This window comes from Penicillium subrubescens (genome assembly GCF_028828155.1).
Source record: "Penicillium subrubescens strain IBT 31985 chromosome Unknown utg000004l_segment0_segment0, whole genome shotgun sequence".
Lineage (NCBI taxonomy): Eukaryota > Fungi > Ascomycota > Eurotiomycetes > Eurotiales > Aspergillaceae > Penicillium > Penicillium subrubescens.
Genome location: NW_026643154.1, coordinates 3820110 through 3846888, shown reverse-complemented (window position 1 = coordinate 3846888; position 26779 = coordinate 3820110). Strand labels below are relative to the sequence as shown.

Genomic DNA, 26779 nt, shown 5'->3' with positions numbered 1-26779 from the left:
ATTGAGAAAAAGATCAAAAATGTGTGTAAGATAGCTGGCATGTTGAATACCAATTGTGGCTTCTGACTGCTAGAAGAGAGGAGCGAGGAATGCTGCGACACATACAAAAACCAATGAATTGTAGGGCATAAGATCAACATATAAGAGTAAATAGTAGGTAGCTCCATAATTTTGATAACATACAAAAACAAAGGGAGTTGGATGCAGGAATCTCGATGAAAAATCCGGTAAGATAACCGCTGTTCAGTTCGACACCTTCCACTGTTCATACCCCAATTCCATTCACTCTTGAAGCTAACAGGATATATTGTCGGTATATACCGTCAACGGCGGCTGTTCGATGACATAAAAGAGCCAACAGCCCTAGGAGTAAGCGGCTATTGCAGAGGCGAAGGCACCGTTAATCTGAGTCTTGATTGACGTGGCCGACGGAACCAGATCAGCGGACTCGGCTGCTATCAAAGCGTTAGCGAATCCGTCGAAGGTCGTGTTGAGAGACTAGAGGTCGTTAAGAACTAGAGCGTAGCCCCCCGGAATATCTTGCCAAGCATCCACTTGAGACGTTATATAAGACAATATATCCAATAAAGTGGGTGTCAGGTCTTGGACGTCCGGAAGTATAGTAGTTCCCTCTGTCTCGCTAAAGGAGCCGGCGCTTTCGATATCGCTAGTCGCACCATTCACAATAGTAACAAGATTCTGGAAATCGTTGTGAATAGCAAGTACTCCAGAGAGACCACTAGCGGGGAAACCATTAACGTCGGTATCAAGGGTTTGGATTTGCGGGCCGATTTTTTGAGATATATCGTTCTCAACCGTAACAGCATCGCGGCGAAGGATAGGCGTGGCAGCAGCAGTTAATGCCAGAACAAGAAGTTTAGCAATAAATACCACGTTGTTTGTTCTTCGTAGGAGTAACTGGAGTATAATAATGTGGTTATGAAAGCCTAGGGACCGAGCTCCTTGCGCTCTATTTATACTCCTATAGGTCGAATAGCGGTAACACTAGGATGTGATACAGGTCATCGTCACTCATCCAGCGCAGCTAGGCTCATTCCGCATAAGCAAAATTGCCTAATATACCACGTATTATATGACATTATTTTCGCTGGTTAGCTGCACCCTTTCTCAAATAAGGAGGGAGAATATGATAGCATTCTCCACCAGATCATTCCGCGAGATGTTGGCCAAAACTCAGAACTATCATAAGGCCCTACCGCATTGGTCAAGCCTCAGCGGACGCATATCGGGAGTATACGCTAGCCAAGCTAGATTCCAGTAGTCTTAGACGACCGTCCAAGATTGCAGAGTACTGAAATTTAGCTTCAATAAGACAATGGGGTGGGTCATTCTGTACATGCATGTGCAGTGCCCGTGTACTTGAGTTGCCCAACTATCCCCCAACAAAGACTCCCCGGGGGTAGATGATTTAATTAGAGTGCTTCTGTGCCTAGTGATCAGGAAATAGTTCAGTTGCTATAGCTGTTACCGAGCCGAAAGGCCGGAATAACGCCGGGGTCCAGAAAGTCCCCGAACATGTGTAATGCCCGCGGACTGCACTATGCTAAGCTGACCCAAAAACGAGAAAACAAGGCGGCGAACTTGGATCGAATCTGAAGCCTAAGACTGTCCTCGACTCCGTATTCCTGACCAGTCATTAAACTTCCTTTGTTTTCCTCATGTGCCGTTTGGGGAAAAGGTGTTCAGCGGCCATTCTTTCATTGTCTCTCCAGGAAATCCTTCATGAGCTGCCCTTTTTGGCATATCTTCTTTCCTGTCAAAACTGGGCTGTACTCCAGTATACTTTGATCGCACCAGGGCTTCTTCCAAAATATCGCTTAGAGAATCACATTACCACCTCTGATCACGGTCGCATGTCGCCCCTTCTTAGTTTCAACAGAAGATAGCCTACCATCTGTCGAAAGCAGATGGTAAACGGCCAGCTAGCTAAACTAAGCTGCCTCCAATCGTTAACGTGGTGAAAAAGGCAGACAGGTTCCCTTCCACGTGGCCCCGCCCGCAAGAGGAATTCAGTATTCAATTTTGATCCAGCAATTCAACCAGCCATTTTGCGCACTCAACTGCCCTATCAGAGTCGCACTGAATCAGTTATACAAGCGTGTTCCCTTTACCTCTACCAAGCCCTAGATCGAGCTGGAATCGTGAGACCCTCCGCAGATGCAATGAGATTAATGCTGGTCAATTGTGAGGATAAATATAGATGGGAATATGATTGCCAGACTTTCTTCGACGAATCGATTGACCCAAAAGTGTCGATACCTGCGTGAGGTCGCATTATATAGACTGTGGGGTTGGAGAATCCTCAGAAAGTATAGAATTTTCTTTCACCTGCTGCAGAACGGCGTACAAATCCAATCGCTTGATCGGTTTGATGAGGAAAGAGTCGATTCCGGAACCGAACGCCTCTTTCTGGGCAGCAGGGCTGTGGAGCCCTGTCAAAGCTGCGATGGTTGTGGGCGGCAGGGCCTGTCGAGCCGATTCGCTCAACAGGGCCCGGTGCTTTTTCTCGAGGCGGCGAATTTGTCGGGCCGCCTCGAAGCCATCCATGACGGGCATGGAAATATCTGATACGCCAGTATAAGCAGCAAACGCGTAAAAAAAGGGTTTGACTCAAAGAACGGACAAAAGAAGGAAAAGGACAGTGCCCTTGGACATACCAAGGATGATTACCCGGAATTGGCAGGGGTAGGCCTCATATATGGCGACTGCCTGAGCCCCGTTCCGAGCCGTCATGTACTCAAAACCTCCTTTTTTCGCGTAGGCACACAGTAACTGAAGATTTAGTTCGTTATCGTCCACTAACAAGATGGATGGATTAGGAGGGTCTATTTTCTCCCGTCCCTCATTTGAAGAAGACGTGGGTTGGGAGGTGTCCCGTGAATCCAGTGGTCGTCTTTGTTCCGCTGATGAAAGTCGATCAGTTTGTAACTCTGAACTCGGGTTTGCTTCCGGCATCGATCGCTTGCTAATTTTCATCCTGTCTTCAGGTGTATCCCTGGTATCAACGTCCAACGGCAAATGAGAGGACTCTGGCATTTCAACCCAGCGTGTCGTCTCGTCAGGAGAGGGCCGGCCTGACTGTCGATGGAGCCGCCGCTTAATACACATGTCCAGCGCCCGGGCCAGTTTTCGAGGCCCACAAGGCTGGCTGATAAACTCGAAGATCGAGGCCTCACCCCGATTCTTGGCCGCAACAAACAACCTGTGGGCTGCCTCAGGGGACTGGCAGATGACCACAACCGGTGAGCTGCAACCATTGCCGTCTTCGGCACGGGGAGAGCGGTCAAAAAGCTTTCTCCCTTCAATATCCTCCGAGTCCAGCTCCGTCTGAACGGCTACGCGAAAGTCGAAGCCGTCAGTTTCACACTTCGATGCGGATATGTTAGCGACTTTCAGACCAAACCATCCGCAACACAATCGCTCCAAGGTCGAGTACAACGCTGTATCTCGTTGAGAGTGGAGAGACGACCCGAAGCCCAGAAAACCAATCGTCTTTCCCTTAGTATAAATCTGCAAGGTGTTGAGCACCGATTCCGGCGAGACAGTTGATCTATTGGGAAAGCGCATGAGTGGAACCCAGACCAACAGTTCAGTGCCTACTCCCTTGGTAGAGTTGATCTCGATCGAGCCCCCTAGGGATCCAACGGCCTGATGAACGAAGCTCAGCCCCAGTCCACTACCGGATGCAAGTGGGTCCTCCTGCATAAAGGGTGTGAAGATATCATTTTGCAGGAATTCATGTCCGATGCCTTTCCCAGTATCCTTCACGGTAAGAGTGACATCATATTTATCACCTTGCTCGCCTTCAGTAATTGATCCCATGTCGCTTCGGGGGCGGCGGTTTCGGGATGATTTCAAACCGAGATAGATATAGCCGGAAGATGTAAACTTCAGCGCATTACCGAAAACATTCAACAGTATGCGGCGCCAAGCACCCGCGTGTGTGAGAAAATCCCACTCCGTCTCTGGCTGGATGTCGAAGATGATCGTGATTTGGCTGACACTCGGGCCAGCTTGACCGAGTGCGCCCGCTGGGCCAGCCGATCGCGTGGACGTAGATGAACCAGCTAACGCTGGAGATGGCGCGTTGAAACGGGTGTAGAAGCTATATCCGGCAAAAACGGACTCGGCGACTTCCTCCAGCACCTCATCGAGCTTGACATGCGCGGATGAAACCGTCTCACCGCGGTCTTTACTCTGCACGCTGCCTCCTTTTGTCGAACTGAAATACATGTCGACCTGCTCCGCCCCTTGGTTTCCGGTAAGGCGCGATGATTCCTTCTGATACTTGTCGATGAAACTAAGATCAAGCAGGCTGTTAATGATATCCAGGAGGGTGCGTCCACATGACTCGATTGTATGTATCATGCCATATTGCATGGCATTCATGGCCGTGTCGCCGAGAATGTCCGATGTACCTAGGATCCCATGGAGTGGGGTGCGAAGCTCGTGTGTAATGCTGTGAACCAGGTTGGTTTTGGCTTTGTCTGCCATCTCCATGTCGAGTCGATGAATATCAGCCATGATACTGTTGGTGAAAGCGGAAATGTACACGAGATCGTTCTCAAACGTGAACATACGCCGAGGGTTATTCGTCCAGACCAGCGCCCCGGCAGTACACCTGCGTTTGTCCGAGTCCCAGACAGGCAATACAAGGATATTGCTAGCGCCAGGGAAAATTTCGATCAGGCGGCCGGCATCTCGCTGAAAAATCGACTTCCTTCTTTTTTTGGTTGATGCGCGCCACCGGGCGTTATAATAAGAATCAGCGGATGAGGCGCCGTGATTAGAGTTGGTCAAATTCTCTGTAGTGCCGTCGCTATATTCTGAAAGTAATCGTTGGGCGTTGTAAGAAAAAATTTGCCCACGAGGATATCGCTGAAGAAGCGTCTTTAACAAGGGCTGTTGCATCAGGATTTCCCGACCAGCTACGGAGTCATCATTGATACTCGACCCTCGCGAGCTGGAAAACCCCAAGCACGCACACAGCGAAGTAATCTTGGGCTCCCCACACTTGCGCCTCGATGAAGATCCTGAATCAGTGCTTTCTTCGCCGCTTGAATCTTTTTCCCCAGGATCAGACCGTTTGCTGCTCATATGATCGACGAGGGAACCGAAGCGGTCGGTATCGGCATCAAGAAACATGACTCCCTCCGCTCCAATTGATTCTCTGATTATGTTTGCTGCCCGTGAGAAAATATGTTTTATGTTCGTTGAAAGAGGATTTTCTTGCAATATACCGTCTGCAGTCGCACTTCGAACAGGTGTATCCGATTGCGTTGATTCCATCCAAGGTCCTGGGCTGCGATCCGCCAGATTGCTGCTGTTGTCGAATGGTCGCATTGAAGGGTGACAATCTCTCCTTATCGACTCCCGAAAGAAAAGGGATTTTTCATCGGTTCGCTTGGCATTTTCTTGTATGTCTTGTTGTTGAATGTTCAACTGGCCCTCAATCGGCTCTCCGGAATGCTCCGATGCAGCATGCTGTATGTTGGCCTCCGACCATGAATCACGTAGAGTGGACTTGCCCTCGATAAAACTCCCCAAGCCCATAATCATACGTTCTGCCAGGCGGTTTTGGCGTGCAGAATAACCCAGCACCAGATGCTCCATGATGGTCGCAGCCATGTCCTTCATGAATAGAAGACATTGCTCTTCGAGACCCGACGGTCTCGGCTCGCTGTCCATTATGCTATACGCGCCAATCGTAAAACCCCGCGGACTGACGATAGGCACAGCAGCATAAAAGCGCACGTCAGATAGTGCATGAAGTAATGTGGTGGGTCTGAAACGCTTATCGTCAGTCACATCCGAAATGACCAGGGCGCTGCCCCCAAGTGCTGCACTGTTCTCCACGGAATCTGACGATGGCAAGCGCTCGACATGGTGACAAAAGCCGCTCTCTTTCGGGAGCACGCAGCATCCCAGTCGTAGCCGGTCACGATCATCTTGGGAGATACCCCCAACGATACTTAATGTCGGAGTGGCTTCCGCTATGATATGCTGGTGGGTACGATCGAAGAGAGAAATCAAGGCCCGTTGGGTCCCGAGGCGGATGGCACCCAGCTGGGCGAAGGAATTCAAAGCTGAATCTCTGGACGACTGTGGGACGAAGGATCTGTGGCTGGCGGCGTCGAAAGGAGCGAAATGCGAGACGGAATGGTGGCTTGGAATGTACCTGCCGTAGGAGGAGGTCAGCTATCGTATCACCAGGAACATTCAGAGCTCATTCGCACTTATAAAATTCCCGTTCCTGCGCCAGCCGGTTGTTCGACCGCACATCCCGACCTTCATCGGTAGCCATGTTGGGAGAAGATGCGGGAAGGGTTGCACCTACCGATTGGAAACGGAGCGCATAGGCAGCCCAGGTTGGCCGGAACCTATTTCAAGGCATCAGCCGAAGAACGCCACCATCTTGAAATAGGTCCAGGAACCTTGTCGGTCCGCTGTCGCGGGCAAACTCACCGCCTTCCACAAATGATCCGTTTAAATTTAAGAGACCACCGTGTGTCTTGGCCATCCGTGGGGTATTTCAACCTGCCCCATGATATTCGTTCTTTCTTCAATCAGACCCATCCATCCAAGATTGGTTCCGCTTTACCTCACCTTGTTGCCTATTCGTCCAAGAGGATTAGTAGCTCAACTTGCCATACTATATAATCTAACATGATCGGCCTGTATAGCTCTGGAAATATGTGTAACTACCAGCCAATCAGAGTAACGGATTTAAACAGAGGTAATGCAAAGAGATGAGAAGAAAAGAGTGTTTCATTCTGCTGAACTAAGCGATGAATTTCACGGGGGAAATTGATAGGGACACCACACGTTTTTGTTAAATCACTATGGACCGGACCGGAAACCTACCAAGGAGTCGCGCCTACCTGCTGACACAGCTTCGCACGGGTCACAACTGGCTATCCACATACGCAAAGAAGTTCGGCTTCCGCGATGACGACCTATGTGAATGTGGAACTCGGGAGACAGTCGCCCACGTACTACTGGAATGCTCAAGGCTCCGAGAATTGAGGGTGGAATTGAGAAGGGAAGTTGGAGGTGCGCTGAGCAGCGTGTCGAGCCGGCTCAACCGAAGGTGAGAAAGGTAAACCAGACATCGTTTCAAGGGCAAAGGCGGTTCAGGCTGTGCAATTTGAGAATTGAAAGCTACGTCCTTGATTTGGTCATTCTCCAAGAAGCGTCGTTTATCGATCACGATGAGGTCGTATGGCCAGAAACGAAACTCGCTACGACGTTGCCGGAGAGATCCATTTTGTGTAACCGAGCCGGAGACCAAGACCCTTCCTAAAATGTCCTATTGTTCCCCCTTCCTCGCTGCGAGCCAACAATGGCACTCACAAAGGCCTCTTTCTACGTATCTCAAAGACCGACCTAGATGCTGCTCACTCCAGTATATCCTCTCAACGTCACCCACTACAAATCTTTGAGTGACCCCTGAAGCCTAGCGCCCACTCTCTGCATAGCTCACCGCTCGCTACGAATATTTTCCCATAGAAGGTGTAATCCTACTGTATAGATGAGGGCAGACACTCATGTTTAGGACTACTGCCGCCGTGCGGGATGTCAAATATGGACATACAACATACTCACAGCCTAGGTTAACCTATTCACGGCACGGCCGGTTTAAGGGTCATATCAAACCGTCTCGGAAGTTGGAGCGCTCCTAGAACGCTCACTTACGATCCCAGGGCCAGACCTTTGGTTTGGGGGATCTGTCTGAGAAGCCCCTGGACTGGGCACTTTGGTTTTACGCGCAGGCTTCTCCGAGCAGATTAAGAGACAAATAGTCCGTTCTGGGATCCCAATCTGCGATCCCGTAAATGACTAAACCGAATCCGGGAATGCAACCACTCACCCCAGGATCTATTTTGCTCTTAAGGCTGTCGAGCCAGATCCTGGAGCCGTTGTCCTCGTTCCCGGGACCAGGTATGTGCTTTCAAGGGTTCAAGTAGGACATCATTAGGAAGGGTACTTTGGTTTCACGTGTATACTTCTGGCCCTCACTTCTACGAGATACGTAATGCCGCCGTCAGCATCATACATAAAACCTACACGGCGGATGGTAACATATTATACGCGAGACTTACATGCTGCATAGTGTAGGCCACTATACAGTCCTGCGCCTTATTCTCTATTCGACTGTACCGTATCTAGGATGATGCTACCAGTTTACGGGTCACCCTTGACGCGACAAAGCCCCGCTACATTCATCTCTCGCTCTACTGTAACGAAATACCCGGAAATAACAGTGCCGACCGGCTAGCTAAAGAGGCCGCCATACCGGGCAAGACAAACCCATTCAGTCCTTTAATATCACACGAGAGGGCACACATCAGGCAAGGAATCAAAGCTCAATAGGAAAAGGAATGGAAAGAGTCGAAGGCCGGCAGTCACCTGCGCCAAATCGACAAGACATTGCCAGCCAAGTACACCCGACGTCTCTACGCGCCCTTACCTAGAAACCGGGCTTACTTACAAACGCAATTGCGAACTGGACACTGCTGGCTATCACTTACGCGAAGACCTTCCGTTTCAGCGATAACGACCTCTGTACCTGTGGCGAACGAGAGAGTGTAACCCATATTCTGCTGGATTGTCCGGAGCTGAGAGATCTACGGCGAGAACTCCGAGCAAAGGTCGGCGACTCCTTTAACAGCCTACCTTGTTGGGGGGATCTGGTGGAGAGGGAATGGGTAAGATTGACAGTGCTTCACGGGCTAAGACAGTGGAAGCTGTCTTGGACTTTGCCGAAGCATCACATCGGTTTCAAAGCCGAACAACATAAAGGCAGCCGGAAAACAAATCGGCTATTAAGCCACGACAGGCCCAGGCGAGGCATCAAATTCGCTTTGGAAGTGGGACACGGAATCTGCATGCGTAGAGAGATATATAGTTGTAGATCCTGCATATCGTTCGCGAGGGATCAGGGTAAATGAAATCATCATCGTCATCATCGACTGTACGACTTGTATTCAGGGCCAACTCACTATAGATTTCCTTTATGTCGATAGCTGATCCCCAGACACTATTAACCTCGCTGTATTCAAGACAAACTCATTGGATTGGATTGGGGCGCGATGTGATTTCTGAGAGGATCTTTTGTTTTGCTGCTGTTTTTGCTGCGCGGGTATCGCGTTTCGTGACCCCAGCCCGAACCTGAACCGAATCCTGTTTTTTGGATGTGATTATGAGCCATGGCGTTATGTCGAGTGTATCTCTTTGATCTTGGTTTTGGATCTGGTTTTGGTGCGTGCTTTCAGGCTGTGTTTTGAGTTGTGAGCCCTTTTTATCCTTTTCTTATCTTTTCTTTTCCAATTGAGACACGCCGTTTGGAAATCGGTGGCACTATGATACTTTTCATTTAAGGGTTGTAAGTGTTTAGCAGAAGGTGGTTAGGGTGTTGCTTGTATATGCTGGGAGGTAGGTAAGCTGGATACTCTGATTACAGGGTCCCTCTTGAGATGACCGTTTCTATGTTTAGAGCTCCTCAATGGGATAACGAGGCTGTCGCTTGATGGTGGCGCTTAACGATCACGCTGATACGCTGTAATATCTTCTTGCTATATCGGTAACCGTCCTCTGCCTAACCTTCGGAGGTTTTCGGCCCGTCCTTAGAGTCATCCACGGCTGATTCGTTTTTGGTGATAACTCTGGCGGCAGGCCTAGCTTAGGGGCACCGTATAAATTCAAGACTATTTGGAGACGGTGAGGGCGAGACATGCGTACAAGGAGAACTAACATCGGGTGAAGTAGAATCCTTTTTGCTCTCGTCGTAGGTTCCTAGTAACGGGGTACTGTCTCGATGCAATTCTAGCTGTTCGGTTAGAGCAACAGACGGGCCTATCATGTGTTAGGAAAATAGCATAAACAAAGAAATGACAGTCGCGCCTACCGAGATGATGCTGCACATATGGGTTTGCTGGTATGGAAACCGGGCCTGAGTAACTCATAGCCTCTATGAAAGGGCACCGGTCTAGATGCTCTGATAGATTAGACCCTGTAAAGAATACTGACCTTTCGGCTAAGGTAATTCACTTCAAGTGGTAGTACTCCGGCGTAAAAGGTTCATTCACCGCCGTATCCATCGCGTTTGGCACTGATGTAACCCAGTTGGAGACCGCAACCCTGAGTACCCTTATCGATAAAATGAGTGTGATTGGGAAGACTGTAGAATGTAAGAAAGGCATTAATGCCAGTATTCCGGTAAATGAGATTATTGGAGATCACGAGGCGCTGAAAACTAGTGCCGAAAAATAAACGAGGCTCAGTCAGATACAAATACCTTCCATCTGTCTGGAATTAGAGCTGTACTTTCAGGAAGAGAACCATATATTCGTCTTGTTGGATGGCGTACTGGCTGACAGGCAGTTGATTGTTCTGTTTGCGGTATGATACTTACTTTAGGCTGAGAAGTTTGGCAGTCCAGAACTGTAATATGATAAGTGAAGCATTGAATGTGAGATAGATCCATGCAATTGATCATACAATACCCGGTGACATATTCAATCACATCTGTATCACATCGATATATTGTGCTAAATACTTTCCTCTTCGGAAGTTCTGCGAATGTACCTCGGTCTACTCTACTACTTTAGAAGAACTCAGCATTCTTTCCACCTAATGCGAATGAAAAATAAGGATCTAAATTCAGGATCTTCGGGACACCACTTTGCTGACCATATTATATTGCAATCTCGGTGCCCAGGTATAGAGCCGGAATATGTCCAGTCAAATCTCACTTACAGATCAGTACATTCTTTGTTACTTCCAGAACAAAAGCAGAAGTCGTCGGTGAAAATGTCTGCCAGGTTGGAGGGCATGTATGTCACACCGACTTCTGGCGTACTGGCAGTGCCATTGTTGGTCAGAATTTGGCATGGAGACCCAGGGATGCTGTCGGCACCTGTATACTCCAATTCAAAGATAGGAAAATTGTAGAAGCAAGTCGGAAGAGAAGTGCTGACTGCCAAGGCCACGTCAATGGACATTGTGCCCCCATAATCGCCTGTTTGATTTTGGCAAGTATAGGAGTTCGTGTAAAGGCTCTCCAAAGAGACGTAGTATGTGCCTGTCAACTTGTTTAAATCATCGCTGCTGATCGGGTCCGAGAAGTCATCCTCTTCCGATCCACTCCATCTGATGACTCGATCCCTTTGACCTCGAGGGTTTGCAGGGTTTGTCGTCTTCTTTGGCCCTGCATGAAGCAGGCCGGGGTTTTCCTGTCAGGACCAGGCCTTGTTCCTTTCCTTTGTGCTTCAGGGCCTTATAGACCCTGTTCTGTTCCCTTCTGCTTCTTCTTCTTCCTTTTTCCTAGTCGTCTTCGTCTTCATGCTCTAGATAGACCAATTTGACTCAGTCTCCCTCTCTCTCTCTCTTCGCTTCCTGTGCCAGCAGTGCCGTGGGCGCTGTCACCATCCTTCACCGGGGTACTCGAGAGTGTAGCAATAGCCGTCGATTACAATGCCGCTGGTGACGTCCGCGCAACCGCTGGTAGTATAGGCTCCCCTGAGGATGAAATAATTCGCCCCAACAAGCGCCGTGCCAGCCATAGTCGCTAACAGACCTTCATTGAGCAAGCTTTCCATGCCTTTTTCATCAGTACCCGTCAACTCAAACATGAATCGGCTGTCGAAGAAGTTGGCAATGTCGGTAGTGTAGTCACCACTAGTCAGCGAAGAAGGCCAACTAGATAGGTCACCGGTATCGAACATGTCGATCAGAACTAATGATACCGAGTCATAGAAAGCAGTGGCAATAGCAACGCTCCTACTATAAAGAATGGTCTCGGAATTCGTCTCGGAATCGGAGGAATCCAAGTTCGATGACTCTTCGGACATAAGACCGCCAGCCACGCCCACCACAGAGTCTGCAATATCGCTTCCGTATGACGGCTCGATAGATAGAACTCCGGCAAAGTTGGTAAGAAGTGAAGCAACATCTGGGATAGCATCGGGGGCTTGCACTGGGAAGTCGGTTGTTAGCTGCAGGATTTGCTTTGTGACATTATTATCTGCCAAGTCAAACAACGCCCCAAACTTATCCATGTAGGCCCAGAAATTGGCAATAACGAACTGTGCCCAGTAACGCGCGGGATTGCTGAATGAAGTACAGGCACTTGATGAAGGAAAGTTGCAGTCCTCATTGATCGGATAGGAAGAGCACTTCACGTTAGAGTCGTCGAAGACAGCTTGAGACCAGTTGGCTGGAAAATATGTTAGATCCATGCCCAAGATGATATAGTTTGCTGTGACATCTAACTGGTTTCCCCTTGCAGTGTACCAGTGATCAGGCTATCGATATATCCAGCCACGTTTCTTTCCGAGCTTGCCTCTGCTGCGGTTACTTCGTCGGGGTCTGGGGTTTCGCATTGTTCAGCGTCTGTCAGATCGGTACTCAGGTTGACGATCGAGATATCGTCTGCGCTCTCAAGGAACTTCTCAATATCTACTGCCCATTCGGTTGTGCCACCCATATTTAGGCTTTTGTAGTAGGTGGTGCGAGTGCTCTTTGTCGTGGTAGTCATGTACCCAACCCATTGGGTGTTATTGTAGACTATGATATCAGAGTCGCTGTCATCGTCAAACAGGACCTGAACCGTGGGGTTGTCCGAGATGATCTCATCAATCTCAGCGTTGGCAATGTATCCGGCAGTCTGTGTGCATCTTCTAGGTGTCGCACCCGAGTCGGGTCTAGTGAAGGTACAGTCTGGACCGGTGTATTTTGCTGTGATCATTTCAAATGATCGGCCGTAGCTCGTTACACCGACCATCAATTTTTTGGCTTCGGCACCTGCTTTTGTGAATATAGAAAGTGCATACCCAGTTTCAGTCAGGTTAACGTGAGATCGTAGGCAGTTTCCAGCCATATAACCGTCGTCCGCAGACGATTTCCTATAATCCTATTGTCCGTGTAGGTCATAGGTTATGTAGACGAAGTAGTCCACAGTATCAATGAGATTTGAAACAGGAAAGGCCTGGAGATACTAGTAAGAAGCTGGTATAGCAATTGATATGGTGATATTATCGCCGATGAGAGAGCGAAGTGCTTTCAAGAATGCGAGGTAATTAGGACCGTCGTCACTACTACTAGCCGGGATACCTTCAATGTCTGGCTCCCCGGGATACTCCTAGTCGAAATCGATACCGTCGATATCGTTTGTGGAGATGAAATCAGTAACATTCTTAGCTAGAGTCGCACGATTGTCAGAAGTAACTCCTTCCCGGAAGATTATGTATGTATCCGCACTAGCCGAGAAATCCTATTCACCAAACGAAACAATCCTCTTGATATCTGAGAGCGCTAGGAACTCCGTAAACAGATCTGACTGTGACTTATTGATGCTGATTGAAAGTCTAAGCCGATTAGTCCAAAAGCGTAGACGATGTGGGTATATTTTGACGTGTCAATGCTGTAAACATCTATGGTGAGGCACGCGCGATCTAAATTAAAGCTTTCAAAGTATCCTAGAGCTAAGAATTCAGCAGGACCATCCGAGTTATTAGTTATGTTCGTACCGCAGTTTGATATACACCTATTTGTACTAGACGCAGATGTACCTGGATTGCTAGTGGTCGAGTCGCTTTCTGTACAGAACTTAGGTGTGGTACCGCACTCGCCCCAAACATCACAGCATGGGTTGAGAGGGCAAGGGTTTAGCTCCGCCTATGTGCTCCAGTCGGTCCTATTAGCCGTCGTTCCGGGGACCTGGGGTCCGCACACAGCATTTTCCACGGCTGATGGGAAGTGAGGATCGCCACTGCTCAGACAGATATTTTCTCCAGCTTGAAGATCATCACAGCCAAGCCAGCCCTATGTATGATTGTTGAAGGAGTCGATTTCATCGATAGTGATGCTATAGGCGGCGGCAAGCGCAGAACACGAGTCCCCCGACTGGACAAGGTAAGTGTAGCAAGTTCCATTGCTATACGGCTGGGGGCTGTAATCAGGCAGATTTCCAGCTGAACAACAAACGTATTGTCCAACTGCCAATGTAGAACAGAGGTCGCTAGCGGTATTGTAGTCGTAGAATTCAGTGGCGGTGATTCCGCACTCGCTGACCAAGGTAGTACATGTGTCTCCAGAAACAACTTGCACGGTTGTACAGTCACTTCGACGGCGCAGAGACCGTCTGTCGAGGAATGCGGAGCCGTCGGTGTGAATGAAAAATTCCAAAGACGATGAAATCTTCTCAGAGGAATAAAAGCCTGTTATACAACCACTCAGACTCCATGTCTTGACTAGACCTTGGACAGCGGGCAAATCATCGGCTGTACTAATCGCGACACCAACGGGATAGTTGGATGTTGTACCGCAGTACTGAATGGCCATCTGATCGAATGCGCCTCTACTGACAATAGTCAAGAAGCGCATCAATGATGGTAGTGGCAGCATCGACTTTTTCCAGGCCACCTCCGACATAAATGCCCACGGAAATATTGCCGTTATATGCAAATATAGTGCTTGGATTTCCGTCATCGACAGATTTGACCAGGTACTTCTCAACCTCTCCGAGGACAGAACTAAGCTCATCGTCGCTATCGGATGCAGACGATCCCCTTTTGAGATTTGGCCACCCCGGAGTTCGCCTATGGTCCAATGAGCGAATCAGAGTTGAAGCTTGTTGGTTTTGCAATCGATAAGGAGCATGGGATCATCATTCGGAAATCACTACTCATTAACCGGCCCCTTACAACAATTACCATTTTGTTTCGGACCCTCGCTTATAATAGTTTTGAAAGGGGGCCAGCTGAAGGCCTGAAAGTTTTTTTCTCAAGACTCGGCCAGTAGCCACATGTACAAGCCAGGGTAGCAGAGAACCCTGCTAGGGGACGCGTAATCTACAATTCGATCATTAAAGCTATGCGATTTCTTGGCTTGTTAGCCTCTTGGCATTAGTGTTAGCTTTGAACACTTGGACCTAAGCCGATATCGAGAGACGTGTGATAAGATAAAGCGTGACGAAGGTAGAAATCTACTTACTTTCCATCCAAGGCAAATTTCCTCATCTTCATGGGCACCAAATTTCCACTTACGAGCATCCTACCTCTCTTGCCTTTACCCGAAGTTTTCTCTCCAAGGCTGCTATGTCGTCGGCACGAAGAGGGTCGCCCTATCTTACGCTTTGTTTAGCTTCTTTCACCATTGCGACTTGGACCCCGTGTTCTTTCGATGCTTGGGTCCTGAGCCTTCAAAACTGTTCGCAATCATGTTATGGAGAGGCGTTCTATGATACTACCTACAACACTACTGCGTGTGGAGACTATGGTACGGTGATGAACAGCACCAAGCAGTCAGAAGTCAAGTGTCTTTGTGATAATGAGTATTATGGAGGAGCGGCATGGAACCTCATAAGCTGCTGGGCGACCGAGTGCGGAAAGTCATTCAATGAAACAGGTTATGCGGACGACCTGGTCGTTTACTCGAAAATGTGCCTCTGGGCAGACGGTAAGCTGAACTTTGACAAGTGCGCTTGAAGAACTTTACCAAGAACTTGGTGGTAATAGGCAAAGGAACCTGTAACTCTACGAGTTCTACGGCCACTTCTCTCGTCTGGCAGCCTTTTACCTTTCTGACTGCTTTCGGCATGGCTGTGAGTGCTCTCGCATATTAAGGAATAGGCACGAGAATAAGGATCTAACGGTTGAAATTGGCATGGGAATAATGAACTTATGCGACGTTACTTTGACCTTGTATCATATAAAGTAAGGGAATAAACGTCTCTTACCTCGGCTCTACCATTTCGCCAAATAGCGCTTTGCTATAATTCGTGAATTGGTCTGTTGGCGACCCCTGAGGTGACTGAGAGTACTTTACGCCAAATCCCGCAAGAGATATGAGGACTTGCGGGCCTGCTCCACCAGCTGCGTAATAATACCAGAAGACATGCGAGCTTTGAACCGTCAACCGCTTCCCAGACACGAACTGACTCGAGTGCAACAGTCTGTTCACACCCCCAGTAACTGTTCTTAGTTCTCCTCCATATTTATCCGTATTTTCTTTGGCTTCTCAGGATTATTTGAACCGCTCCAAAATAGAGATAAAGCACCTAGAACAACCGTTACGGGGACAGAGGCATGCTGTAAATCATCTGGGTAAACTCTAAGCCACCATAATGCAATGATAGATGAGGAGGTGGGAAGATGAGACCGCAAAAACAGCCTCAAGGCCCCATACCGGCGAAGTCTGGTCGCTTTCAAAACACCCCCGCCTCTTTGGGATACGTTTTAGGTTCCTAACACCGGTTGGTGGTAGCATGCAGTCATGGGGGATCAGACAGGCACAAGGAAAGCGGCAGGTGTAGAGTAGAGAATTCATGGCATCTGCAGCTCCTGCGCGGGGACTGTACTGGTAGTCTTGGTGAGTTGGCAGATCGCTGTACTCGCGGACCATACGCTCAAGAGTCAATCTGTTGAACTAATGTTCGCGTCAACGCTTAGAGTGTACGATTTGGAGCGGTGGAAGAAGTCAGTGTACCCTTACATCTTCGTAGCGTCCTAACTGCCAGATAGAGAACCATAACCTCAGACGACCTCTATGGGTCTGATAGCATTTCCTGAGTCCATGAAAGACACTTTCGTCGGTATTTTGATCGTTGACAGATATTTGCGCCGGTGTCAGGGTCCGCCGTGCGCCTTGGACGCCAAATAATATCCAGCTTTGATTTTGGCCAGTTGGTCTCAGTGTAACTGGACCGTGATGAGAATTCCTTGGTGAGATTGAGTCGGAGCCTTTACACCAGACACCAGGTAAAGATCGATGTTCCAATGATGATGATGATGTGATAATATCCACATTTCCCGGCGGCATATATATTTGAGCTGCTGTTGATACTGTCGTAGCTGATGATGCTGAAGACGCTTTCCGAAAGATGCCTTTAGCCCAGGTGATCAGGAGCACTCTGCTCCCCTTCCTTCTGCACCAGTGTGAAAACTGGGGCTTATCGCACAACTGGGCGAGTATCTTTCTTACTAACTCGTGCTGTTCGGTGGATATTTCTTTCCACTACCGCGCACCGCATATCTGCTAAATTTCAGCGTCATATGCGCACACGGAGATTCTGAAACTTACGCATCTCCAGAACAATCTAGATTCCCCCCCCGGAGCATCCGCTTTCGTGGTTCAAGCGGCCACCAATCTTATCTCACTTGAGTGCTGTCCTCTACCCATGCTTTCACCCTATTCGCCGGCGAGATATGCTGCTCCTGCTCCATCCAAATCTACTCTTTAGGTATAGACAGAAGCACATCTCTCAATTCAGCTGGCAGAAACAACAACACAAAATCTTTCAGAAGCGTTCGAAAATATTCTGCCCGCTGGAGAAAGTCTGCAGCTCAGAGATAAAAGGAAATTCGTCTCTCTCGAAGCCATCGTCGAATTCCAATGTCCCAGATTCATCATTATCGTTTAGATCTTCAAACTCCTCAGGGCCCACTGCCCTCGGCAATTTACGCAGCCATGTTTCGACATAGTGCTTGTCTTCTGAGGCAACTTGTGTGTCAACTCTCTGACCTCCGCGTGTTTCTTCCTGCTCTTGTTGAATACAGATAGCAAGTTGTTCGCTGATCCAGAGCCTTCCTCGCCTACTTCGGAGCAACCTAGCGACAGCTTTCTCAGCCTCAGACTCTGCTTCAGCGGCGAGGTTCTTGTGAAATGACTTCAGTAGCCGCCTTCAATTCTCCACGAAACGCTGCTGCCCATGTGCTCCATAGCTTTCTCACAAATTGATCTAAAATCAGTGCCTTCAAATAGAAACACCCTAATAAGAGCCTTGCCAGTCCTCTATTGGTAGGTTGTTTCATTGGAGACTTGCGAGCCTATGTCGTCAGTGTCAGACGCAAGGGACAGAATATCGTCATCATATGAATGTCTTGTCTCCTCAATTTTGGTTGCAGCCGGCGACTTGATTCCATTTCGAAGTGCTGACTCCGGCAGTACGGCCGATGTTGCAGGGCGAGATGCTGATGCGTAACCTGAGTCCCGTTCGGAATCTTTCGGTCGGTAGCCTTTTGGTATACCGGCCGTGGCTTGGCTGCTCTCTTCATGGGTGACCTCAGAGAAGATCGCATAAAACAAAGAAAGAAGGGAGAAAAGGATCCTTCTAGCGAACAGGGAGGATTTCTATACCTAACTATTGAACGAAAACAGTATATTTTTCGGCGGGGAAGCGCTTTGTAAGTCTATCAGCTAGTATTTCGGCTAATTTAATCTATTCAATTCGTAGCTATTTCACCTGAACTTCCTGTCGAATCTAAAGCTAATAAATATCTACGTAACGAAGCTTGGTTTGGAAGGAGAGTTTCTCTCGTGTAAGTAGGTCAACAGTTTGCTTATTGTCACATTAAATTATATCCAATTAGTTAGGTTTAAATTGGATAAAAGAGTACAGGCGTTTAATCTAATATAGCTGCTTAGCTGCGTGGCGAATCGTAAGCAAAATCAGCTTCGGTCGTTAATATAGTGATAGTCTTTTGCTTACGCGATTTCCACTTAATTAGGCCTCTAAATAGGCAAAAGATAAATCCTTTAGAGCTCTTTCGATTAGGATTATCGGTAAAACTTATATCTAAGGCAGCAGTGAAGATAGTGTCGGATTTACGCCGTGTGCATAAACCCTAGGGTGTGTGCTTAGAGGCGCACACAGGTCGATCGAATACCACGATTATGGAAGAGTGACGAAAGTGTAATAGAGGCGGGTTGGCAGCGAACAGGTTGAACAGTGGAGGGTCAACACAGTTTAATCAGAATTGCCTTGAGCTCTATTCGTGAGTGAAAAGGGTGTCAAACTTATGACATTGTCGTCAAACTTATTCAATTTAAGTAGGGAAACAGGCAGTATTTATAACTTTGGGTATATAGCAGAATGTCACAGGAAAAGACTGACGAAAATCCGAAATAACATAGGGACATACGAGAGTGTTAGGAAACTCGTTGTTCTTTCTATCCGATGCAATAGTTGATAATCAGTATCGTATATCATAAGGCGGTGTATGGGGATACAGATTTATGTATTCGATTGCATTAGCGCGCGTATGCATGCACGCGCTCGCTTATTGCAGGGATATGCACACACACATATTGAGAAACGGGGAAGGTCGTCTGTCACCAAGAAGATGCTCAATGAGCGAGACGCACAACTTGATGCCGAAGAGTACATATCCCTGGATGTATATATTCCTGCGTTTTCATATGTAACATCATTTTGTATGTTGAGCAATCACTTAGCAAATGCCACTAACCCCCCACTCTGACTTAGAAACCATCTGCCTAATTTCCAACCTCGGAAGCCCTGCCTATGTACAGGCTCTTTTACCCAGAGGATTGCAATCCATGGATACTGTATCACTCTGCGGATCCCTATCTCCTCTCAACCAAATCCACTATACAATCACCAAAGTGTTTATTCGAATAACTTTCCTGGACCGATTGCCCAAGCTTTGCCAATAGTTTCCGCAGTGCCGCACGATCCTCATCGTCACATTCTGGTGACGGTCTCCACCCATTCTCAAGGGTTGCGAGTTCTTTGGGATCCTCACCTTCCATATAAGGCGAAGGGCCATATCCATCATAGCAGCAAATGTACCGATTGTAATACAGCCCGACCTCGATATCCATCTCCTGCTCAAATGGAATATCCGGGTACCAATTACTACGGCCGATTCGAAAGTGTCGCAATTTTGGCAGTTTCTCTGTAAATAGATCGAAAATATGGTGCCATCGCTTCTCGAACGAACCATACAAAGAATCATTGCCCTCGCGGCGTACTAAGGTGTCCCTAGGTAGAGCACATGCGTCCACATTCCATTCTTTAATACAAAAGTCGTACAGGACGGCGTAGTCATCGAAGTAGATTTCCTCGAGGGTGTCGCTATGCTTTAGAATCCAGTCGAGTTGGCCATCGTGGAAAAAACAGAAGTTTCCTAGTGATAGCGACTTCAGACATGGAAAGAACAGATTAGAGAGATCTAGGTGAGGGTAAAAGCCCGAATATTCACGCGAGCAGAGCGAGAGATGTTGGAGAGAAGGCGCAGCGGGACTTAGCCATGTGCTGGGCAACTCCTTGAAAAACTTGCGGATTTCCGGATACTGATATGTTTAGAAAAAGCATCTCGATGGAGAATGGGGTGGGTTATACCTCGAGATCATGCTCAGGAGCGGCGTCGTTTGTCTCGCTGGTAATGCTTAGGCGAAGGGACCGTAGGCCCGACAGGACCTTTCCTATTTTCGCAAGCGTTTTCGGATCTTTGGGGTTATCCGCTTGCAGGTTGCGAATACCAAGATCTTGGATTGGGTGCCGTAAGGATTCGAGAAGAGAGAAGAACTTATGCATTGCGTGGAAGCGAAATCGAGGCGTCTGGGGAAAGTCCATATAATGGTAATAATCACGATCCCTGCTGTCTGAAGTAAACCCCTTATCGAAGCACAGAACGGCGGCGTTCAACTGAGGCAATTCTCTCACTTGTGGAACAAGATTGTCCCAGCCTTGGGGCCATTTTTGCTCCTCTTCACCATCGTAATTCTGTGCGCATTAGTTGTTGCTTGGAGGTGGATTAAGATAATCGTACGAGACTCTCGTCCACGGTGTCTATGTAGATCTTTCGCGGGATCTGACGTAGATTGGGATTGTTCAAAATCTTTTGTAACCCCCTTTGGCTTGTCTCGCGGGGTTGTAGGAGCACGGTCCTGAAGAGCTGATCGGTAGCCAGCTGTGATATGAAACGGCAGGATTGGCGCAGCGACTTTAATGAGGACCGATCCACATAAGAAGATGTGTGAGCGAGCAGTTCGCCAGGCAAATCGAGAAGGCGTGGCATCTAGGCGTAGTCACAGGTAGGATACGTAGATTGATGAGTCGCAAGGGAACACGTTTCGATTAGCCCTAGGCTCCTATAGTGGCGTCCAAACTTCCTAATTCGGTAAAGCCTCAATGAGTCACATGACTGAAAAGTAGACTGCGACAAGTGATTTGATTTTGAGACAGAAGAAATTACCTGCCTTGATCTTATACCCCGTGTTTGCCTTGAGAAACGATGTATATTTTCATTTACCCTACTCATGAGTGAACACGTGAGCTTATTAGAATACTAAGCTCTGACCCAAGTGAACCTCACAATTAAACGTAGCGTAACGATTGTATCTATGTTTCAGGAAAGTTACAACCCACCACCCGCGTAATTCATGGTGACAAAACATTTCAGGATCTTAAACCAGACTAGATAAAAGGGGATCTAGCGTGTTTCAGAATCAAGTTTAGAAAAGAAAAGAAAAGAAATCAAAGGTGAAGGTGATTTCGAGCGGCCCTGTAGTTGTCTAAATCTTCCTGCCTTCTTCTCCTTCTCCCTAAAGACGGCAAGTGGAGACACGAAAATTTCCTACAGTAGGCAAGTTTTGAAGTTGCAGGTGCAGGGGCGGAGCGGTTGAGAAAATTCGTCAAAAGAGGCAATTGATTTGCATAGGCTGAAAAAATTCCTTCCGACAGGGAAGATAACTCCCATTATCTCTCCATGAAAGCCTTGGCCAAAGACCTTTTCGTAAACCACACTGAGGCTGTTGAAACCTGAAGCACACTGGTGTGTCAGTCTGTCAAAAGCTGGCCCACCTACTTACTACGGTGTGCGGGCCTCTCAACCAATCCACTGTATGTATTATCTAATCAGCATAGCTTCAAGGGACATACAACTCCCCAATGTAGCTAGGCTCTGTGCCAAGGACAGCCTCTATTTAGGGGCATATTTAGGCTCGTTACACTTACAGATGTTGTAGATACGTAAGTAGAGCCCAGCGCCGTGAGCAAGAGAGCAGGATTCTTTTAGCCTGATAGAGGGTTACATATGCTGGAGAAAGAATACAATTCGCTTGACCAATCCCTATGCCTACAGGCTAGGATTGAAAGCCCGGGGAGTAGAGCAGACACTCATGCAATATGTATATAGAATACTTGATTGATTAAACGGCAGACACACTCCGCGTGGTTTTTTTCAGCTACATAATTAGGCTAACCTTACTTGTCCTCAGCCCCGCCTAGCTTAGATGAACAGCCAATCTCAACCGGACCGTAAAAGACGAAGCAAGCTATGTCGTTAGCAAACATGTAATGGTCCCCCAATGAGAACTGTTTTGGGCGTGAGTCCTGCATACTGGAGTCACGGAGAATGAGTCCACAGTAAGCCAACTCTACAAAAAACGTAGATCACATGAGAGACATTATTATTATATAACCTAGGAGGGGGAGTTATAAGATAAAGGCCTTGCCACCGATGGCCAGAAAAAAAACAGGCTAGGTTGTCCATTCATTCCGCTCCAAAGGATCTATTCACAACCTTCAACGTCGCCATGCCCTTCCCTTGGATAGTGAGCCTGTCGCTGGGATTGTTAGCTCTCTATTTCTTGAAAAGGACAATGCTAGATAAGACGGTACCTGGTCCCCTTCCACCAGGGCCTCGGCGCAAACCGATACTGGGTAACATTACGGATTTACCCCCGAAAGGCGAACAGGATTGGATGCATTGGGTGAAGCACAAACAACTTTACGGTAAAACATATTCGTCGGATACTGACTTCAAATTTGAAGACATACTGATTAGTATCCAGGGCCAATCAGTTCTCTTACAGTTTTGGGGCAAACAATTGTTATTGTCAACGATATGAAAACAGCAGTAGAATTACTGAACAAGCGGTCTGCTATTTACTCATCGAGGCCAAAGATGGTTTTTGCATCCGAGATGTGAGTATTTACGCATCTACTGGTTCATTCTTGTAGGTACAAGAACTGATGGTCGGAGATAGGGTGGGATGGGAAGACGGTCTGGCCTTTCAAGGTTATACTGATAGATTTCGTGCCTACCGCAAAGCATTCCAACCATCTTTTGGGTCTGAGTCAGCTGTCGCGCAATTTAACTCGCTTCAAGAGAAAGAAGTGCACCGCTTCTTGTTACGAGTACTCCGAGAGCCAAAGGACTTTATCCAGCACATCCAAACGTGAGACTCATTAGATCTTTGCTCGTAAAACTATAGACTCGCGCTGAAAAATCTATCTAGGGAAGCAGGAGCTGTTATTTTGAACATCGCCTATGGCTACACAATTGAGCCATTTCATCGCGATCACCTAGTGCAAATTACCAATCTGGCGCTAGATCATTTTGCCAAAGCCGCGACCCCTGGAACTTGGATGGTTGATATTATCCCAGCGTGTGAGTGTCATAACCAACGTTAACTATCAAGAATATTTCAAAACCTGATAATTACAGTGAAACATCTGCCCTCATGGCTTCCAGGAGCAGGCTTCAAGCGTATTGCCCAAGCCTGGAGGGAGCAACTGCTAGGAATTGCAGATAGGCCCTATGCATTCGTCAAGGCACAGATGGACAGTGGCAAGTACAAGCCATCATACTTGTCTAACATATTCAACACGCACGGAGTTCCCGAGCCTGGATCGGAGGGGGAAATCGTCGCAAAATGGACTGCTGCGTCACTCTACACTGGCGGTGCTGATACGGTCAGTTTCGAAGAATGCCTCCCATTCCCGTACTCGGATACTGATGAAATTAGACTGTGTCATCGATGGAATGTTTCTTCCTCGCCATGGCCTTATATCCTGAAGTCCAACGCAAAGCACAAGATGAAATTGAGCGAGTTCTGGGACCCGGCCGCCTTCCGAAAATGGCAGACCGTCCCAGTCTCCCTTACATCAATGCTATAGTCAAAGAGGTACTGCGGTGGCATCCCGTTGCACCTATGGCAATTCCTCATATGTCAACTGCGGATGACAATTGCGGAAAATACTTCATTCCTAAGGGCTCTATTATTATGCCTAATATTTGGTATGCCGTTCAATCTACATTCACCAGCCCCCCAATCTAACATCGAAATAAGGGCTATGATGCATGACCCGACAACCTACAACGACCCGATGGCGTTCAAGCCTGAACGATTCCTTGAAACAGAAGGACACGTTCCGGAAATGGACCCTCACTCCATCGCCTTTGGATTCGGGCGTCGCATATGTCCCGGTCGCTTCTTGGCGGACAACACAGTCTATCTGAGCGTAGCACAGAGCCTGACAGTTTTCGATATAAGCAACGCTACGCAAGAAGGAATCGCCATAACAAAGAGCCCGAAATTTGAGCCGGGTGTGATTAGCCATCCCACCCCATTCCAATGTTCGATCGCAGTTCGTGGTCCGTCTGAGGAGGCACTCATCTTGTCTGTTGAGCAAGAGCACCCATGGGAACCAAGTGATGCATCCGACCTCGAGAAAGTTGGGTATAAAATCGACACTTCTGTACCGGATAAGATCTCATCTAGAAGATGATCTTGGGAGACAGGACTCGGCCATACAAATTCAGGTCCTAGTCTAGATATACACTATGCGCTGACTAACTGTCACTGTATCTTGGAAACAACTTGGAAGGCCATCTTGAATCTATTTGTAGCGTGATGATTTGGATGCGAATTGGTTCGACTCGTGAAATGGATATAATGAAGAATTTTGAGATCATCCCTGACCAATGGCACTCTGACAACGTTTTGTTTTTTGGCCCTATTCATTACCGCATGAATATTCAACTGATAATTACAACACCTAATATATCAAATTACGATCTGACACAATTAGCCCTCTAACACGAGGCGATGTAGCAGCTCAAGGCTGATTTGTAATGATATACGTGATTCTCGCTTTCCATGCCGAAAGGCGGGGGAAATCCGCACTTGGACCAATTTAGCCGAGGTACAGGCATGGACCTCTTCGGCTTTCAAGGCGCCAGAAATGGTTCTTCTAAGTTCATACGACATGACTAATACTTCACGTCAATTCCTGCCAATTGTATTCTTCATCGGATATCACGGCATATCACACAGCTCCCTGTGACCTATGACAGGCTTGGGCTAATTAAATACATCAATTTGGTTTCTGGTCGAGATCGTGGGACCCAAGCGGGAGCGGGGGTTCAGTTCCCCAGGCTTCTCTTTACCTTGACTTTTGCCATTTATTGGACTGAAGTTCAACCTTCCTTCCAGAAAAAATTGATCTAGTATGGCCGGACCCGTTCACCCAAGCGAGCAACTCAAAGAGCCTGGGCCCGCAAACTCGCACAATGGAGATGTGTCCGAGATACCTAATGTACCTAGCCTATCACGAAGGATAACGGGCCCGTTTCAGGTGTTGGGGGCATTTTTCGTGTGTTTTAACGTCTGGTTAGTGATTTTACTCTTACAGTGGCTATTTCTCATTCGTTGACATGGTTTGTGACAAGGGGCTTAAATTTTGCCTTTGGATCTTTCCAAAGCTTTTATACTCTCACTTTCATTCCCTCATCCTCAGCATCTGCCATATCCTGGGTTGGAACTATTCAGTCATGGCTTCTCATTGCCTGTGGTCTGTTGTCTGGTCCACTTTTTGACTTAGGCTACTTTCCTGCGATGGTCATAGCGGGAAGTTTCTTTTCAGTATTTGGCTTCATGATGCTCAGCCTTTCGCATGAATATTACGCGATATTTCTCAGTCAAGGAATATGTATGGGTCTTGGCTTTGGTCTACTTTATGTCCCAACTGTGGCCTTGATCAGCCGAAGATTCGAGACAAATCGCGCCGTTGCGCTAGGTGTGGCTACAAGTGGAGCTCCTGCAGGGGGCATCATCTATACTGTCATCTTCAATCAACTAATCTCACGAGTGGGCTTCGGATGGACGGTCCGCGTTATGGGGTTCGTTATGCTTTTTCTGTTCATCGGGGCCGCTCTACTGCTCTCATCGGAGGGAGGTCTGAAAAGCAGGGCAGTGAATGACCGACCTCGTATTCTCATTGATATGCGCGCACTGAAAGATCTCCCATTCTGGAGTTTCACGGTTGCAAATTTCTTGATCTATCTTGGATATATTACGCCATACTATTACATACCAACCTACGCGCAGACACGTCTTCATACGTCGCGCTCTTTAGGCTCATATATTTTGATGGCATCGCAGGGAGCCTCAATCGTCGGTCGTGTCGCTACAACAGTTTTCGCTCACTACTACGGCTCTATGGTTTCTTGGGTTCTGTGTGGCCTTATTTCGGGTATTCTTTGCTTGAGCTGGATAAGTGCCGATACTCTCCCTCGATTTATCGTTTTTGTGGCATTTTATGGTACCAATATCCCGCTCCTTTTCGCCGACCTTAATTGATCAAGAGAATAGGCGCTATTTCGGGTGCTTTGGTCCCTCTTCCACCGAGTGTCTTCCCTCATGTTTGTCCCGACCCCCATTCCCTTGGAACTTGGCTCGGGATGGCCCAAAGTATCAGCAGCTTTGCCTCCTTAATAGGACCGCCGATTGCTGGAGCACTGGCCTCTATAAACTCTCATGGAAGCGCGGATTTGAACTTTCTGGGTATTCAGCTCTTCAGTGGAATAACCATGACGCTCGGCGCCTGCTCTTTAATTGTCCTTTGGTATCTGCTGTATAGATTGAGAGACAAAAAGGGCTTTTTCTGAAATCAGGGAAATATGAAAAAAGAGTAACTGTGAAGGACAGGTCAAGCAGTATGAGCTTCCTCCAAAATAATAATATTATTATCTGCATCAACCGACATACAACTCTATTATTTACGGCCGCTATAGCCCCCCTGCATTGATAGCCAGGCTTCAACCGGATTTTTTTTTCTTGGAAATGAACGACAGTCTACTGCCTAGGGAAGGCCACTGCCCCCCCCCCCCCCCCCTCCTTCAAGGAGCAGATCGCACAATCATATTTAGCATATCTGTCTTTG

At 47.8% G+C, this 26779-nt stretch overlaps 6 protein-coding genes across 6 annotated transcripts; 1 reads left to right on the top strand and 5 right to left on the bottom strand.

Moving 5' to 3' along the window:
• Positions 1-2295: 2295 nt before the first annotated feature.
• On the bottom strand, positions 2296-6325 carry N7473_006420 (hybrid sensor histidine kinase/response regulator; the record flags this gene model as incomplete). Its single annotated transcript, XM_057152360.1, has 3 exons — positions 2296-2585; positions 2679-6199; positions 6258-6325. 3 exons carry the CDS (start codon positions 6323-6325, stop codon positions 2296-2298), a joined length of 3879 nt encoding a protein of 1292 aa, XP_057010165.1.
• Positions 6326-10775: 4450 nt separating this feature from the next.
• On the bottom strand, positions 10776-11024 carry N7473_006419 (uncharacterized protein; the record flags this gene model as incomplete). Its single annotated transcript, XM_057152359.1, has 1 exon — positions 10776-11024. One exon carries the CDS (start codon positions 11022-11024, stop codon positions 10776-10778), a length of 249 nt encoding a protein of 82 aa, XP_057010164.1.
• Positions 11025-11444: 420 nt separating this feature from the next.
• On the bottom strand, positions 11445-12901 carry N7473_006418 (glycoside hydrolase; the record flags this gene model as incomplete). Its single annotated transcript, XM_057152358.1, has 2 exons — positions 11445-12238; positions 12295-12901. 2 exons carry the CDS (start codon positions 12899-12901, stop codon positions 11445-11447), a joined length of 1401 nt encoding a protein of 466 aa, XP_057010163.1.
• Positions 12902-13845: 944 nt separating this feature from the next.
• N7473_006417 (LysM peptidoglycan-binding domain-containing protein) lies at positions 13846-14454 on the bottom strand (the record flags this gene model as incomplete). Its single annotated transcript, XM_057152357.1, has 1 exon — positions 13846-14454. The coding sequence occupies one exon, from the start codon at positions 14452-14454 to the stop codon at positions 13846-13848; it is 609 nt and encodes a 202-aa protein (XP_057010162.1).
• A 4935-nt stretch (positions 14455-19389) lies between these two features.
• On the bottom strand, positions 19390-20846 carry N7473_006416 (uncharacterized protein; the record flags this gene model as incomplete). Its single annotated transcript, XM_057152356.1, has 3 exons — positions 19390-20118; positions 20168-20551; positions 20598-20846. The coding sequence occupies 3 exons, from the start codon at positions 20844-20846 to the stop codon at positions 19390-19392; spliced, it is 1362 nt and encodes a 453-aa protein (XP_057010161.1).
• Positions 20847-22736: 1890 nt separating this feature from the next.
• Positions 22737-24343, top strand: N7473_006415 (cytochrome P450; the record flags this gene model as incomplete). The annotated part of the gene is made up of 6 exons (XM_057152355.1): positions 22737-22756; positions 22819-23010; positions 23071-23222; positions 23280-23527; positions 23581-23852; positions 23905-24343. The coding sequence occupies 6 exons, from the start codon at positions 22737-22739 to the stop codon at positions 24341-24343; spliced, it is 1323 nt and encodes a 440-aa protein (XP_057010160.1).
• Between the last annotated feature and the right edge of the window lie 2436 nt (positions 24344-26779).